Source organism: Tinamus guttatus, unplaced genomic scaffold, assembly GCF_059628265.1.
Source record: "Tinamus guttatus ecotype Peru unplaced genomic scaffold, ASM5962826v1 Tinamus_guttatus_pri_ptg000188l, whole genome shotgun sequence".
Classification (NCBI taxonomy): Eukaryota; Metazoa; Chordata; class Aves; order Tinamiformes; family Tinamidae; genus Tinamus; species Tinamus guttatus.
Genome location: NW_028288722.1, coordinates 733,507 through 748,351, shown reverse-complemented (window position 1 = coordinate 748,351; position 14,845 = coordinate 733,507). Strand labels below are relative to the sequence as shown.

Sequence of the window (14,845 nt, the reverse complement as noted above, 5' to 3'; positions counted from 1 at the left end):
GGGAGACCTTGGGCTTCCCAGCTCTCCGCTGCGGTTTCCAGCAATCCAGCAGCAGGAAGGCTGTTCCGCCTGGCAATGTCCCTTCCTCCTTGTGGGGATGCCGGCAGCTCCCTGCGGACAGGGAGCACTCCCAGGCTGCCCGGAGCTGCCCAGAGGGAAGGAGCTGGCATGGACGGAGCCGGAGAAGAGGCAGCGGCCGCTTCCTCGCCCCGGGGACGCACCCGGCAGAGCTGTGGGGAAGGGAACCGGCTGCTGCCTCCAGCTTCACTTTGAGCATGTTTGGGGTTTTAAGAGTATGTTTAATAAAGGGTATCCTATGTCGGCTCCGTGTCTGGAGTAGTTTTTTGGGGGATGAAGTGGGGGTGCAGCCGGACAGGCACCTCCCCACATGCAGCCCCCCGTCCCCAAGGAGCCAGGGTGGGGGACAACACAAGTGCTTCCTTTACCAAACCATTTATTTATACCAGCAAATATTTTGGGGAGCGGCGTCGAGGCTTGGGGCCCCACAGGAGCCCCCGCACCCCTCAACTGTCACGTGATGTGGCAGTTATTAAATAAATATAGAAAAAAAAAAACATATATTAAATACGGGGAAAAGAAGCATAAATCTGGGGGCTGCGCCCGGGGGGCCGTTGGGGGCGGTTCCCGCGGCCCCGCGCGCGCCGAGCGGCCCCGCGCGCGCCGCTCGCCATGACAACGCGGCAGCCAATGGGCGGGCGCGAAGCTGTTTACCGGGGCGGCGCGTCGCCCTAGCAACCGCCCAAGCCTTTCGGGGCCGCTACTTAATGGCCGCGCTCGGGCGGTGACAAAACCAGCGCGGCGCGGGGGGCGCCGGGCCCGCGGCACCCCCAGGGCGCGGGCTCCGGCCTCGGCAGCTTTCGTGCTTCGCTTTCCCGATTTTTTCCTTTTTTTTTTTTTTTTTTTTTTGTTGTTGTCGTTGGTGCCCTTTCTCCAGAACATTCCTTGCCTTGCTCCTCAACTTGGGCAGCCGGGGGGACGTCGCCGGCACGGGGTGAGGGCCCAGCGCGGGGTGCCTGGGTGGGGAGGGCTCGGTGGGTTGGTGCGGAGACTTTATTTGTTTTGATGTATTTGTTTTATCGACCTGCTGCTGCGGTGCCCGGCAGCAGCGCCAGGGTGGCATCGCGGTGAGGGCTTCGCGGGGGGATTTGGGGGTCCCTGGCAGGTGGCGGTGCCCACCCAGGACCCAGTGCTGCCTCCGTCCGTTGGATATTGCGTTACCCCAGACAGGGGCAAAGACACAGGCTAGCGCTGGGAGGAACTTGCCTTCGCTCCCCCATTGCTGTCGGAGCTGCCAGCAGGAGGGAATTAAAATAAAATAAAGCAAAACCCAGAGAGCTTGGGAGGGGGGTAACGCGGGTCTCCTTGGCACATCGCATGCCATGGCTTTGCTGGCCGCTGTGGTCCCATGGGAAGGACATCCTTGCTTGGCCGGGCTTGGCGGATCGGGGGCTCAAGCGGGGTGCCCCGGGCAGGAGTCACAGGGAGGTTCCGCCCGAGGTGCCACGGGCTGGAGCTCTGCTGGGAGCAGGAGGAGGAGGCGCAATGTGCCGTGGAGGGGCCCCAGGGATGGGCTTCGCTGAGCAGCTCGGGGAGCGCCGGGCACCGGAGCCGTCTGCCCGCTGGGAACCTTGAACGTCTCCCGTTTGCTCTTGCAGGATCTGCCCCCTGATCTCCCTATCCCGCCAGGCACCCCGTGGATGCGGGACCGTCCCGCTCCGGGCTCTCTGGGCATGGCCGACGGCTGGTTGAACTTCTGCTCGGAAGAGGAGAGAGGCCAGGAGGGCGACATGGGCGACTCAAGCAACCTGGACGACAGCCTCACGAGCCTCCAGTGGCTCCAGGAGTTCTCCATCCTCAGCGCCAGCATGGGCAAGTCATCCTCGTCGCCCGGTGGCGCCGACCCGCACGACTGCCACAGGGTCCCGGGCTCGGCCGCGCCGTGCTCGCCACTCGCCGCCGACCCTGCGTGCATGGGGATGCCCCACACGCCGGGCAAGCCCACCTCCTCCTCGACGCCCAGGACCGCGCACCTCGGCGTGGGCATGAGCGCGCCGCCCATGGAAGACATAGACTACAAAACCAACCCGCACGTGAAGCCGCCCTACTCGTATGCCACGCTCATCTGCATGGCCATGGAAGCCAGCAAGAAGACCAAAATCACCCTCTCTGCCATCTACAAGTGGATCACCGACAACTTCTGCTATTTTCGGCACGCTGACCCCACCTGGCAGGTAGGTGGCCAGGAAACCTCCTTCTCTTCCCTCCTCCCCATCTCCTCGGAGCTGGACCTGCTCGCGGGGCTGGGATGGAACTTGCTGCAGCTTCTGCGGTGCAGCGCGAGGCCGAGCGCCCAAGCGAGCGCCCAAGGAGGAGGCCGCACGCTGTGCGGTGGCCGCTGCGCCCTGTCCCTGTGCGGGCTGTGGAGACCCGGCTGCCGCTTTCAGATAGGTCTGCAGGGGTGAGAGTGTCTCTGTAGCCCAAGCGCCTCACGCGGAAGACCCTTCCCGGCAGCAATAGCAGCTCTTCCTCCCCACCGAGGCGCTCATCACTGCGCTGGCCACAGGGACACGTTAGTGCAAGCAGGAATTTGCCCTTGCCGAGTTAGTTATTGCCCAGCAAGGCTGCTGAGAGCCCCAGACCGTCTCCTTTCCCACGCAGAGAGGGGAGCACTCGGCACAGGGAGGAGGAGAGAGGCGGGTGGCAGGGAAAGGGCTGGGGACGGGGTGCCTAGAGGAGCCGCAAGGGGCAAAGAGCCCTTTGGCCGAAGCGTTGCCATTGGAAAAGGAGCCGGGAGCCATTTCGGGAAGAGCCAGGGCCATTTTAGGGGCGGGAAGGCGGCTGCAGGGCTGCGTGTGCCGAGTCCCTGCGGCCCTGCTCCCCCTCCCGGCCCCGCCAGCCACCCTGGGGCTCAGCAAATACCCAACGGTGCCGAGACGAGTTTTGGGTGGGCACCGAGGAGAGGGGGCGCGGGGGGCCCGCAGCGACGTGCCGCTGGTCCGGAGGATCCTGCACCGGGGTTGCTTAGGGCAAGGATGCTGCTGCCTTCCGAGAGAGAAGGGAAAGTTTGCCCCTCTTTTCCAACAGGAATAGGCCACTGTGTCCATGACTGTGACGAACTGGTCAGGGCTCAACAGACCAAAGGGCCTCCCCATCCCCAGGGAGCAGGGCCAGTAGCCCTGGGGTCATTGCATGGAGCACGAGGACTTTTCCCAGCCTTGGTGACTTGGGAGCCCTCCTCTGCCATGCAAAGGGACCGCCGGCACACGTGGCACCCGCATAGGGACAGCAGGGTCACACAAACAGGAGCCCTGGGACGTTCTCTCCTTGGAAATCCGGCATGATCCCAGCCTTCCTGCATGCTGGTGGGTCCTCTGGAGCATTGGGCAGGGGAGCACTCATGTGTCCACGTTTTGACTTTCTCCTGCAAACTCCTGGCTGGATAATCACCTTGTTTTTAATTAAATGGGTTTATTTAAAAAAAAAAAAAAAAAAAGAAGGGTTTTCAATCCCCCTCTGCAGACATGCAGGGGGTTTGCTGGCTTGTTGCAGGGAGGAATGATAAATATGTTAACTGGCCGGGCAATAACAACGGCAACCCAGGCAGGCAGAATTAAATCTGGGATGGGGAGGGGTGAAGGGGAGCAGAGAATTCAGCCTGCAATTCTCTGACCCTTGTAAAATTTCATTAAACTGTAAAGTTGGAATTGCTGCAGTCTGGAATGTTGCAAGGTTCTCCCTCCTTCTCCCTCCTTCTCCCTCCTTCTCCCTCCTTCTCCCTCCTTCTCCCTCCTTCTCCCTCCTTCTCCCTCCTTCTCCCTCCTTCTCCCTCCTTCTCCCTCCTTCTCCCTCCTTCTCCCTCCTTCTCCCTCCTTCTCCCTCCTTCTCCCTCCTTCTCCCTCCTTCTCCCTCCTTCTCCCTCCTTCTCCCTCCTTCTCCCTCCTTCTCCCTCCTTCTCCCTCCTTCTCCCTCCTTCTCCCTCCTTCTCCCTCCTTCTCCCTCCTTCTCCCTCCTTCTCCCTCCCCATGGATGCTATGTTCTCATCCCTCTCCCCGCTTCCCACACGTGCAGACAGCCTCCAAAGGTCATGCCGCCCATGCTCCGGGAGAGAAGGATATATCCCTGTGGGAGCTGAGTGCTTTGGAGAGGAGCCAACACACCCAAGGAGCTGCAGCCGAGAGGAGGGTTTTGGTGTGTGTGTGTTTTTCAGCAGCTCTGAGCATTCAAGCCTTGTTTTTGCCACTCGGCACTACGGATTATGGATGAATAGGCATAAAGATATCCAGGCAACATTTAGGAAAAAAAAAAACCTCTACCATATCCAATCTCTTAATACAGTCTTGGCTTTGTGGAGTCCAGTGCTGTGTTATTTAGCCAATACTGAGTTTCTGATTGTTCACATCACTCTAGGCACATTCAGGGTTTCCCAACAGCACAACGGGAGCAAAAACTCTTTTTTCCCCCGCTAGTTTGGGCTGCGCTAGAGGACGATGCGGTGATTTTGGTGCAAGGAACTGCAACGTGGTGATTTCGGTGCAGGAGGCACCTCTGGGCCCAAGGGAGCCCAACTTCCGGGGGTGCAAGTCCCAGCACCCTGGTCCGCATCTGCCCCGGAGACCCCAGCCCAGCTGGCCCGGGGCGGCTCGCGCCTGCGGAGCCCACGTGCCCGGTTTGACCCACCTTGTTACTGGCGCCAGCTGGACACAGGGGCTCTGGATTAGCCTCTGGAGTGGGGAGGCTCTAGGGCTGATTTTCGGCAGTGTATTTTCCCCTCAACATTAGTATTAAACACAAATGGACTGCGTGTTGCCATTTGTGATGGGGCTGTGGCCACACTAGTATAAAGTCCCTGCTCTTTCTCCATAGCCACTGGTCAGGGCGTGATGGTCAACTTAGCTCCATGCTCAGAGCAGATTAGTCTTTTTTTTTTTTCCCCCAATGAACTGTTTGATCCAAAGCCCCAGGTCCCCATTTAAAGACAAGGAAAGTTTCTCAGAAATTTCCTGCTGGTTGCAAGTCCCAGCTTGAGCCCCTTGGCTGCTGCCATTTCAGGATGGATGAGATAGGAGGCAAGAAAACCGCGCTGATGACTTGGGGCAGGGGAGTTTCTGCTGGGCACGTGGAAGGTCTTTCATGTTCACGATTCCTGTTCTCTCTTTGCCAAAGGTCCTTGCTGAGGATGTGCTTTTCCACCAGCCTCTCCAACGTGCCCCTCCAGGTAGGTCCAAAGGTGGAGAGCCGATGTTCAACCTTGCTGTTTTCTCTTTTGGGTTTAGAACTCCATCCGGCACAACCTGTCCTTGAACAAGTGCTTCATCAAGGTGCCCCGAGAGAAGGACGAGCCGGGGAAGGGCGGCTTCTGGAAGATCGACCCCCAGTACGCTGACCGGCTCATGAACGGCGCCTTCAAGAAACGGAGGATGCCCCCAGTTCAAATCCACCCAGCCTTCACCAACAGAGTCCAGCAAGAAGCAAAGTCTGTCTCTGGCCCGGCAGTTTCCTCCTGGACCAGCAACAACGTCCTGAATGTCAACGTGGAGTCGCAGCAGCTGCTGAAAGAGTTTGAAGAAGTCACTAGTGACCAGAACTGGAATCCAGCAGACGGAAAAGCCGGCCACAAGCGCAAGCAACCCATGCCCAAACGGACGGCCAAGTCGGCTCGGCTTTCCAGCTCGCCCTTGCTCACCCAGGAAGAACAAACGGAGCTGGGATCGCTGAAGGGTGACTTTGACTGGGAAGCCATCTTTGACACCACCCTGACCGGTGATTTCTCCCCTTTCGAGGATCTGGAGCTCACGCCTCCCATCAGCCCAATAACCCGAGACGTGGACTTGACGGTGCACGGCCGACACATCGACTGTCCCCAGGAGTGGTGCCCCGTTGGGCACGACCAGGTCCTGACTGAAGCCAACCAGAACAGCCTGGACTTTGATGAAACCTTCATGGCCACGTCTTACCTTCAGCACCCCTGGGATGAAGGGAGGAACGATTACCTCTCCGGCGCCGTCAGCATGGACCAGTTGTTTGAACTCAGCGACACTTGTTTGCCAGCAGATGTGAACGACTGGATCAGTGTGGGGTCCTTTTTATAAGAGGCCATTCATGACTCAAGGGATCGCATCAAGCTCCCATAAACGTTACCTATTAGCAGGATGCTCCCCCCTCACTGCTGGAACTTACAAGGGACAAGATTTTATAGTGACAGAGACAAATATAGTGACTTTTATCAGCTTCATAGGAAGAATATTCACGGAAACATCGGGGGAAGAAAAAAACCAACTACCCAGGAATCACTTGGTACATCTTTGAAGGAACATCAGAAGTCTCTGGTCATTGAGCTTCCTCAAAAGAAGATATATAACAGTACTTATTTTTTTTACTTTTAAAGAAGGAAATGTGAATTATCACTTTTTTCATGGAAATGGACAAGGCACAAGTTCCTTTTGGGTTAAAAGCAAGCACCTGCTAAACTTGATCCAAGAAATGAGATTCCTGGTGACTTAGGACTCTGTAGACTACGTGCAATTTCCTCAACCCTTCTTCTCTCTATTTGTTTCTCTCTCTTTTTTTCTCTTTCTTTTTTCTTTCTTTTCCTTTCTGTCCAGGGAAGTTCCTAGGTATAACATGTGATAATTAGCTAGCAGGCAAATAAAGGTCCCTTCTGGATTCTCTGGGTACAACCTCCCTCCTGAATTGTGCCTAGAGAAGAAGAAAAGGTCTGTAAATTCAGATACAAATCAGCAAGTCTGCCTCTTTAGATGTTTTTATATAATCTATTATATATTATATATTCAAAGAAACCTATATTTTTAGCAATAGATTTTCTTTTTAGTGGGGGATAGGGGAAATGCCTTTTGGGGGTTGTTTTATATTTTTAACACATAAGGGTTAGTTCTGCAAACTAAGAATGAAGTATACGGCATGCCTGCTCCAGCAAAATATGCAAGGGAGGATTCCCGCAGTGCCAGCAACAGGCTTCACCGTGGATGCAGCAAACGGACACGGCAGGGAGGAAACAGGGACTTTCTTATTGCTGTACCTGACACCCTCGCCCTGGTTGCTGTAGGTCTAGCCTTGCACCACCATAAACCTTCTCCGTCTTTCAGCAGCTGTGCCTTTTCTGGTCTGAATCTGTTGCCCTCTCCATCTTTTGCTCATCCGTCAGGCTCAGAGCAGCCAAGGGGACAACACAGGACCCCAGTTAAGGAGGAGCTGTGGGCAAGGAGCATGGACAAGAGCCACACAGTCCCACATGCCACCCAATGGCAGCAGTCACCAATGGCATCGCTCTTTGTCTGGAAAATATAATGTTCTCCAATGGGACCAAGGAAGAATAAAAACTGGATCCAGGCTCTTTCCATGGGTCTCAGGCCAAAGACTCTATGTGCAACAGACTGGGAACAACGGCGGAGATGAGACCTTGCCATGGAGCTGGGAAACCACCTGACCATCACCTGGAATTGCTGCCAGGGCGGTGGTGATTCACCTGGACTGGAGATCTGGCCCTTTGGCTCTGCCCGCAAGGACAGGGGGCAGGACATCTGCAAAGTAGGTCTAGGCAGCGTAGAAACGTTACAGTAGCCGAGCAAAACTGTGCTAAAAACTTGACTTGAAGCTCTAGAGAACTGGATTCTTCGCCTCTCCTTTGCTACAGGTTGTTAGGGTTAAGGTAGCTGCTAGATAGTGCAAGGTAAAAGCTGTAGCTTCAGTGGTGTGTCTTAGACTTGCTGAAGAATGGAGAATGATAAAGATTTTCTTTTTTGGTTACAGAAGAATTTAGGACCTTTGATGTGAGCAACGTAACTTAGTTGGAGTTTAGCTGTAGCGTAAAATACAATAAATTAGCCTGAAAGAAACCCCTGGTGGTAGTTTGCGTGTGAGGCCGCAAGCAGAGAGCTTTGCACGGGGCGGGTCCCTTGCTGGCAGCGGGATGGTGAGTGCAGGATCTGCCGGCACAGCGTGGGGCGGGCCGGGACACCGAGTCCCCACCGCTCCGCACCCGCCGCCCGGTGCCACGGTGAGGGGCAGCGAGGGATTCCTACCAGCCCCTCGTTTTCCTGGCCCCACAGCTCAGCTCTGCAGCTGCTGAAACCCGCCACGATGCCTCTGCATTTTCTCATTTTTTCGGGGTTTACTCCACCCTGATGCAGAATAACTGCAAAGATACACGTGCAATTTAACCTTTTTTTCATGGAAGGTTATTTACAAATTAAAAAAAAAAACAAACCCAAAATTAAAAAAAAAAAAAAAAAAAAAAAGGAGGATATTTGCCTCCTTGTTTCCCTCTGGCACAGGCCAGCTCTGCCTGAACCTCACTCAAGGCAGCCAGCATCTCTCCATCATGGAGCTACTTGTCCATCCAAATCTCCAATTCCCGGGCAGCAGAGGGAGCAGCATGGGGGCTCAGCCCTGCTCCGGGATGGCCCTGGCGATTCCTCCAAAGGGGAAACTGAGGCACGAACCGCTGCTCTGCTTGGCAGCAGGAGCATCCCGCCTCTCAGGGCAGGAGTCTGGGGAGGAGGGATGGAGGATGCAGCCGGACAACACCCGAGCGTTGGGCTCGAAGCCGGGGCTATCCCCCCATATCCCGCGGCTGGATGCTGCTCCCGGCAATCGTGGGACAAGGTGGAAGCAGGGGACAGCTGGAAGCAGCCGCTGCAACACGTGGCTCCATGTTCTCCAAGCGGCTGCGCCAGCGCCAGGGCAGCACCCGCGGCTCCCAGCCGCGCTCAATCCGGCTGCTTTCAGCCCAAAAGAAGAGCTGCAGGGCCAGGATGGTCTCGGCTGCCGCTCGCCTTGGTGCTGGGAGGATGGGACACGGCCACCCGCACCGGGTAGGGCTGTCCCCAAGGGCGCTTTTGCAGGGACACCAGACCCACATGCTTGGAAAAAAATTGATCAAGTCAGGACTGGCTGCTCCTCCTCTCGGTTCCCTGTTCGAGAAATGCGGGATCTTGCCTGGATTTTCACCTGTTCATGGTGATCACCGCAAGGCAGCCCCTCGCCACCTGTTTTCCTGATTTTTGGTTTGGCGGGAATGACGGCTTAGCTGCTGTTGGAGAGGGAGACCACGGAGCACCCCCCCTGCCCTGGGCAGCGGGAAAAACAACAGTGCCTGGGGGGGGAAAAAGAAGAAAAAAAAAAAAAAAAGAAATTCCACCCTATTGGAGCCAGGCAAGGTTTTTAAAGGGGGAAAAAAACAAAACAAAACAGGGGTGTATGTGAATATAAAGGAGGCGCCAGGCAAACCCAAAGCTGCCTTGTTTTGTCCAGCTCCGGAAAGCCACAAAACAAACTTGGAAGGGAATTTTCTTTTCAATGAGGGATTGGGGATTTCTTTTTTCCCCTGCTCCCTCGCAGCGGGGAAGGCGCGGGGAGAGCAGGAGCGCGCGGGAAGGGCGGCCCCGGCGTGTCCGGACTTGCCGGCAGCACCGAGATGGGCGCCCGGGGCCGGTCCCGCGCCCGGTGCCACCGGCCGAGGCGGGAGCCGTGCGGGTCCCCGCGTGGGACTGGCCCGTTGCCGCTCCGTGCGCGCCGGGCTCGGAGCCCCTGGGCACAGGGAGGTGGGGATGGTGCCGGGGCTGCCCCTGAAGGGTTCCCTGGGGATTCTCCCCCTGCTACAACCCCCCAGATGGATTATTGAGCGCAGGGCAGGGATTTGCAATGAGAGAGGGCTGCGGCTCCGGACTCCGGCACAGATGGCACCAGGGCCACCTCCCGCGGTCCCATCCCGGGCCCTCCGCCGGGTGGCAGCTGCAGCGGGAACACAAGTGCCTTTGGGGACCCCTCGGCTCCCCTGTCCCCGCTGGGCACTGGCCAGTGACCAACCAGGTCCCCAAGCCACCCTGGCCGCAGCCCCTGCAGTGCCCATCACCGATCTGGAGCACCTGGCAATTATCCTTTATTTCTCCTGTTGCTCCCAGCCACGGGTTCATCCATCATCCCTCCCTGATGGGCAAACAGTGACACCTCAAACCAATCTCCCACTCGCAGAGGGGGGAAAAATATACACAGGAGCCCTTCTTTTCTCTCCACTTCTCGCCTTGTCTCTGTCCCCCATTGAGCACAGGGCTGGCACGGGGCCATGCTGGCAACCGCCTGCTTTCACTTGCTAATCATCCTAAATATTGAAAATCCACGCCCAGAATCAACAGCTCCAAGATTTCGGCTCTGTTTGGAAATGCAAATTGTGCCGCCTTTTGTCTCCCTGCCTGGGCCTGGGGCTGCGCGAGTGGAGAAGGTCGGGGCTCCTGCTTTTCCCTCCCTTTCTACACCCAGATTATTCCCCCCTGTCCGCCCCTGCCTTCTTTTCTCATTGAGAAAAAAATCAGCCTGTTTTAGCACCCCGGGCTGGGTTGGGGGGAGCTGGGCTGGAGGAGGGATGGGATGGGAGGGGACTCGCTCTGCATAGTGATGAAGGGGCCTCTGAAGTTTGGGAAAAGCCAGGTGTGGAGCGGGCACCCGGGGGCTTCCCAGGCTCCATCCAAAGGCTCCCAGAGGAGGCGGCTGCCGGTGCCGCATCCCGTGGGCGCTGTCCCATGGGATCTGTGCAGGAGCTGAGGGCCAGGAGCTGCCTGTGGGCACCGTCCCGCACCAGGAGCCCCATCCAGGGCCACCTCGGGAGCTCGGAAACCCGCATGGGGGCAAAGCCCTTCTGCAGCCTGGGCTGAGCCCTTGCGCCGCTCGCCGCAGTGCCCGCTTGGGCCGGGTGACCCAGCAGCTCCGTGGGGCGCTGCGGCTGGCCAGGACGCGCTGGGCTGTGCTCGGACGTGGCCCAGAGCCGGTTTATCTGGCCCCAGGGGGACTTTCCGCCCTCCTGCCGCGGCTGGGGCCGCCCAGGTGCACCCTGTGCTTTCAGGCCGCGCGCGGTGCCCCGCAGCCTCCTGAGCCGTGTCCCCAGGGCGCGCGCCCGTTGTCCTCGGCACAATGCGCCGGCAGGTTGGGGCTTGCCCGCGCCGGGGAGCGGCGCCGCCGGCACTGCCGGGAATGCCCCGTCCGCCCCGCATCCTCCTCATTGGCCTCTTCCCAGCCGCTCGCCGCAGGCATCCCGGGGAATGAGGGCGCAGGGGTGACACGGGGTGGCATGGGGTGACACGGGGCTCCCGCAGTGCGTGCCGGTGAGATCGGGCTGCCGGAGGAAGCTGCGGGAAGTTTCCTCAGGAAGCTGCGTTGCGCCAAGCGCAAAGCCTGGTGTGCCCACAGGGGACACGCCGGTGTCCGAGGGTCTGTAAAAATCTGGGTTTTCAAGGGACTTGCTCCAGGCCGGGGGCATCGGGAATATCTTGCTTCCCGCTGTTCCTTTTTGCTGCTTTGCACGTGGGTAAAGACTCCCACGAGGAACTCAAAGCAAGTGTCCGCTTTGCTGCTGGTTTCCAGGGCCTGAGCCCCCCGGGACCCGGCTCTCCTATGGGTCCCGCTGCCTCCCGGGGCAAGGCCAGCAGCAGGGATGGCCCTGGGGGGAATAGGGTGATCCTGTGGCTGATCCCACTGGGATCTCAGGGGTGCAAGGCTCCTGGGTGGGAAAATCCTGCACGTTTGGGGATCAGCCCTGGCACGGTGGAGCAAAAGCCACTTGCAGCAACAGCCGGCGCGAGGGCCAGAGCAGCAGCGTGTGGGTGGCCCCGCAAGGCCGTGCAGAAGCCACCACGGTGACATCCTGGGGGGTCCCTGCTGGGGACCGGCCCGTGTCGCTGCAGGGAGGGACCTGGGTCCGGCCACCGGATCCGTGGGGAGCGGCGGCAGGGCCGCGGGACAGGATGCTCCGCTCGGGCGGCTCTCGCTTACGGGACACGTTAGCCCACAGGAATGCGCAAACACCCGAAGGTCACCGGGCCGCGCTCCGCCGCGGCGCTTCCACGCTCCCCCTATCCTGGAGCTCCTCTCCCGCATCCGGAGAGGAGCCAAAGGGCTCAGCGCCCGGCCCCAGGATGCACCGGCGCTGCGGGGCTCCGAGGGGTCTGGTGGGACACCCAAATCCACCCCCTTCTGCTGCATCTCCGGCTCGGGCGGAGGCAAGGGGAACCTCGCTGATCCTCGGCGTTCATTTACAGAAAGCCCTGCGGGGCCAGCTCTGCAAGCAGTTATCCGAGTGCAGGGGAGGATTTCCCAGCGGGACATTAATTCCCTCGGCAAATAAAGCCGGAGGGAGAGAGAGCACAGCTTGGCTCTGCGACGGAGACGGGGATTTGGGGCATGGGGTTGACCCCGTCCTGCAGCGAGGGATCCTGCTCGGCAGCAGCGGCCGGCCACGTCCATCCCCCTCAGGCAGGGACACTGGGGCAGTCCCAGCTGGGGTCTCGTCCCCATTCCCACTGGGCAAGGCGGGGTTGGCCCGGGAAGCTGCGAGAGCCGAAATGCCGAGTTTGTGCCACGAGGAGCTGGGTTTGGGGGAGCACTGGGGGTCCCCGAGCCTTGTTGGGATGCTCTGGACTCAGGTTGGGATCAAAGCGAAGCTGGGGGTCCCAAAGCCGTTGAGTGCATCCTGCTCCCGTCTCATTCCTCCAAACCCAGGCAGCGGGTGCCCGGGCGCATCCCGCGCGTTCGTGCCAGGTCATGTTGCTCCGAGCCCCCTCACTCGCCCTTCCAGCCACTCTCACTTTACCCCCATCCTGCAGGGAAAGCTGGGGGCCTCTCAGCCAGCTTCGAGCTCCTGGTCCTCCCAGGTAAAGATTAACGCAGCTTAAGGTTAATCAATCGCCTTTGCAGAGCGGCTGCCCTAGAGAGTGCAGTGAGGCCGGGGTCTCACCGCGGTGCCAGAGCCACTGCAGACCCTGTTCCCAGGTGGCCCGCGGGCAGGTCACCCCATGGGAAAGTCGTGTCATTTTCTGCCGTGCTCAGGATCTGCATGATCCCTGCGGGAGAGGGGGGCCGACACAACGGCTATTCTGCAATTAATGGCTACTGTTAAACAGAAACGCGTCCTGGGGTGACGAGTATGCGACCACAAGGCAGCGTGGGACAAGCCCTTGCTTCAGGGGCTGCCCAGTCATCAAAGCTGTCAGGATTTGGCCAAGCTTTGAAAGAAAAGTAATTTTGGGCATATTTGAATGCTTCCGGCAAGTCCAGACGAGCATGCAGCAAACAGATTTGTTAGTGCAACGAGAGCCCGGGCGCAGAGAGAGCCTGTTTGAAAATCCCTCCTCCCGGGGAGGAAAGGGGCTTTTTCCCTCCCCTCCACCCGCACGGGAAGGCCGGGGTGACTCAGCATTCCCGGCGCTGAGTCACGGCAGGAGGGTGGCGGGCGGCTGCGGCGGGAACGCGCTCCCTCCCGCGGCCCGGCCGGGCTGCCGGCGCCAGCGGGAAGCGAGGCCGGGATGGCGGCAGGGCAGCGCGCGGAGGCGGCGGCGCCGGCGGCTCTGGCCCGGCCGCGCTGCGGGGCCGCGTTCGGCGGGGGGATGTTCTGCAGGCTGAGCGCGCCCGGTGCAGTTTGCTCTGTGCCCGTGTGCCTACGTTTCTACCCCAACCGCGTCCCTGCTTCCCGCTTTCCTCTCCACAAAGGACGTGGGATGCGGTGGACGGTGTCTGCTCCGCTCCGGAGTGCACGTGGGCACCGCAGCACACGGGTGAAAAAGGAGCTTGGTGGCACCAGGGCAATGACAGTGAGGACGTGCATGGGCACCGCGTTGCCCTGCAAAGGACACAGCCTTGCATGGCTAATCCTCTGCTCTGCTCCGAGGGGTAGGGTCATCCCATGGACCCTTTTTACTGGCTTTGCAGGACATAGGAAGCTCTGTAAGTGGATTGTCAGGGCCATCGTTTCCCCACACCTCTGGCATCCGAGCCCAGAGGAGCAGATGGTGCCCCAAAGAGAGGCCAGCCTTGGCTAAGCCAGGATTTCCTTTCAGCTCCGGCTGCTCTCCACAGCTGGAGCCAACCCAATCCCAATCCACAACGCCCCTGTCTCCCTCAGGCCCCATGGAGGGTTACATGTGTGCGGAAAATCTCCCCATCAAGAAGCGAATGTCCAAAAAAGGAGACAGAGGAGTTCTAAATCTTTGCCTCCTTTGTCCCCCTTGCCAAAGAACGCGGAGCAATTCCCTGCTTTGTAGAGGCACCCAACTCTTGGCATTTGTTTTTTCTCCCACTCGCTCTTGGCTCTGTTCAGTCCTTCCCTGCATATATTCCTTTGTCCCGCTCATCAGCTGAAGAATGTGGGATAACTCCCTTATTTGTAAAGACCCAAACTCGTGTGTTCCGCTCACACCCCGCCACAGCCGGACCCCGTGGGGCTTCTGAGTGGGTTGTCCCTGCTTCCCACGGGCAGCATATGTGGAATTTATAACGGAAGGGGCCTGGCACCGGGGTCCCCAGCGCCTTCCTGGCTCAGTCCGCGGGTGAGAACGTTGGTGCTGGAGGACGGGCTGCAGCGCCGGGCTCATCCCCAGGGATGCAGCACGGGATGGAGCAGGAGAAGAGGGGCTGCCTGTCCAGTTTGGACAGCACCTCATGGCAGAGTGGGAAGGAGGGCGGCCTGTGCTTCCTTCCTGCTCGTTGTTGCCAAAAGGGCGCAGGGACAGCCCTGTCCCACGCGTCTGGCTCAGAGGGCCTGGGATACCTCCCTGGGAGCAATGGGGATACCAGGATCCAGGCCCCATTCCCACATAAAGTTCGGGGGCGCCACACATAAAGTTCCAGAGCCCCCCCCCACGCCACTCCCAATATGGCTGCCCAGCCGCCCCGCCACTCCCAATATGGCTGCCAGGTGTCAGCACCCACCGGGCCCACTGCGCATGCGTCTCACCTCCCCGGCCCTTCCCACCGCCCTCGCGCACAGGCCACGCTCCAGATGGCGGGTGGCGCTGGCGCGCATGCGCGGGGCGCCGCGCCG

General features: G+C 59.2%; 1 protein-coding gene across 1 annotated transcript; it reads left to right on the top strand.

The window, feature by feature from the left end:
- The first annotated feature begins 957 nt into the window (after positions 1–957).
- Positions 958–6,684, top strand: FOXJ1 (forkhead box J1). Its single transcript, XM_010218038.2, has 3 exons — positions 958–1,012; positions 1,677–2,252; positions 5,295–6,684. The coding sequence occupies exons 2-3, from the start codon at positions 1,719–1,721 to the stop codon at positions 6,108–6,110; spliced, it is 1,350 nt and encodes a 449-aa protein (XP_010216340.2). The 5' UTR covers positions 958–1,012; positions 1,677–1,718; the 3' UTR covers positions 6,111–6,684.
- The last annotated feature ends 8,161 nt before the right edge of the window (positions 6,685–14,845 follow it).

What these genes read in the sequence shown, in the direction of transcription:
- FOXJ1 (XM_010218038.2), top strand. Translation starts at nt 1,719, where the DNA reads ATGCGGGACCGTCCCGCTCCGGGCTCTCTGGGCATGGCCGACGGCTGG. An exon ending in ACGCTGACCCCACCTGGCAG is followed by an intron (nt 2,253 to 5,294) that starts GTAGGTGGCCAG and finishes TTTTGGGTTTAG; the next exon opens with AACTCCATCCGGCACAACCT.